General features: G+C 31.5%; 2 protein-coding genes across 2 annotated transcripts in view; both read right to left on the reverse strand.

The window, feature by feature from the left end:
• LOC123005413 overlaps positions 1 to 2290 on the reverse strand; it is a 17435-nt gene that overhangs the window by 9102 nt on the left and 6043 nt on the right. The window lies entirely within an intron of this gene.
• On the reverse strand, positions 1152 to 2038 carry LOC123005414. The gene is made up of 3 exons (XM_044399147.1): positions 1849 to 2038; positions 1466 to 1566; positions 1152 to 1417 (listed from the first exon to the last, which is right to left on the reverse strand). The coding sequence occupies exons 1-3, from the start codon at positions 1925 to 1927 to the stop codon at positions 1256 to 1258; spliced, it is 342 nt and encodes a 113-aa protein (XP_044255082.1). The 5' UTR covers positions 1928 to 2038; the 3' UTR covers positions 1152 to 1255.

Raw genomic sequence — 2290 nt, forward strand, 5'->3', positions numbered from 1 at the left:
TAAAAAGAAAAAATATTTCAAATTTTAAGTTTTCTTACGTAGAATTGTCCAAAAATTACGAATCTCTCGTTATTTTTTATCTACAGCTGAACCTTTTTGTGATATCGGCCAAAGTTTAAGGTTTTGGTTAAAATTTAGTTTGTCAAGATTCAAACCTTAATTATTTTTTTGGCAAAGTAGAGAGTAAAATAAAAACAACTCAATCTTTATATTTTCTATGCAAAATTGTCCAAGAAATCCAAATATGTTTTTATTTTTTGTCTACGAGTAATGGTTTTTAAGATATCGGTCAAAGTTTGTCAAAATCTAAACTCTTGTTTAAAATTTTTTTTTGGCAAAGTAAAAAGAAAAAATATTTCAAATTTTAAGTTTCCTTTTGTAGAATTGTCCAAAAATTACCAATCTCTCGTTATTTTTTATCTACAGCTGACCCTTTTTGTGATATCGGCCAAAATTAAAGGTTTTGATCAAAATTTAGTTTGTCAAGATTCAAACTTAAATTATTTTTTTTGGCAAAGTGGAGAGTGAAAACAACTCAACTTCTATATTTTCTAACGTAGAATTGTCCAAAAAATCCAAAGCTGTTTTTATTTTTCGTCTACGAGAAATAATTTTTAAGATATCGGTCAAAGTTTGCGAGATTGGTTAAAATTTATTTTGTCAAAATCTAAACTCTTGTATAAAAATTTATTTTGGCAAAGTAAAAAGAAAAAAATATTTCAAATTTTAAGTTTTCTTATGTACAATTGTCCAAAAATTACCAATCTCTCGTTATTTTTTATCCACAGCTGACCGTTTTTGTGATATCGACCAAAGTTTAAGGTTGTGGTAAGAATTTAGTTTGTCAAGATTCAAACTTTAATGAATTATTTTGGCAAAGTAGAGAGTAAAAACAACTCAATCTCCAACGCAAGATTGTCCAAGAAATCCAAATCTGTTTTTAGAGTAATAGTTTTTACGTTATCGGTCAAAGTTTGAGAAGTTGTTTAAAAAATTTAGTTTGCCAGAATTCAAACTTTTTATTTGACAAAGTAGAAAGTTTTAAATTTTACTTTTTCTTACACAAAATAAAAAATTTGAATCTGTTTTTGTTTTTATCTACAGACAATAATTTTTGAGAAATGGGCCAGAATTTAAAATATAATTAGCTTGTCAAATTTTTTTCTAGAAAAATGAAATAAAGTTTCTCAAGTTTTAACTTTTTTATGTAAAATTGTTTAAAAATTTGTTTTTTCCCGATAAAAATAATAATCAATTAGGTACTACCATTGGTTCGCTCCCGGAATCCCGGATTCCCAAACGTGGCACCCTCCATTGGCACTGCAACCCTCGTGGGGTCTCCGCCCTCTCTCCGCGAGAGCAGAACATCGTAAACCGACATTGCGAAGAGGATTCCGGTTAAGACTATCAATAAAATCTGGAAAAAAACTTAATTCGCAATTCCGGGCGTGTTATTAACACTGACCTGGATGTAAAATCCGGGACCTCGGCTAATCTGGAATCCGGTGCGTTGTCGATCGTCGGCTTGAAGGGCGAAAAGACCCGCAGCTGCGATCGCCAATAAAGCTAAAATGACACTTTGTAAATGATTTTCATTTCCGGTTGATCGATTTGGAATCCAACTCCAACAATAATAAACAAAATGCAAATCTACTTTATTGCATTCTCAAGGTCTACAACTAATCCCGTGATTGCATTCGGAAATAAAACCTTTTCAAATTTCTCCAGGTGCGAATACAATTATTTCAGCACGTGTTTAGTCAATTAAACCACGTTTTGTAATTGATTGTGCTAAGCAAAGTTTCCGTTTCTGAATACAACAATGCCGCGATTATTGGGAAAACTTACTCGCTAGGAGTCCTAAAGCTAATTTTGTCGCGACGACTATACTGTATTTCATCATCACTTTTTCCTTTGAACTCAACATTGCGAGTTGGATGACGCTAAGAAAGCAGAAGATCCCCAGGACTGACACGCCGAGGGCGGCCACCACACCAGACACCCATACGGCAACTGAAAAAGAAGTTTTTCAGGCTTAAAACTACAAAAATCCTGAAAAATTAGTTTTTCAAGGTCTATACAATTTTTGAAATAAAAAGAGATTTTTTCAGTGTCTCAAGCCAAAATTGGCCAAACTGGAAGAAATATAGAAGCAAAAAAATGTGAAGCTTGTATTTATCCAATTATAGATTTTTTTTTAAATAATTATGGATTATTTTTCTTAAATTACAATTTTTTTCTGAAAATGAAACCGAAAGAAATTTTGTCATAGTTGAAACAAAAACTTTTG

The sequence above is a fragment of the Tribolium madens genome, unplaced genomic scaffold, assembly GCF_015345945.1.
Source record: "Tribolium madens isolate multiple individuals breed KSU strain unplaced genomic scaffold, Tmad_KSU_1.1 Scaffold_20;HRSCAF=117;Tcas5.2_LG4, whole genome shotgun sequence".
NCBI lineage: Eukaryota > Metazoa > Arthropoda > Insecta > Coleoptera > Tenebrionidae > Tribolium > Tribolium madens.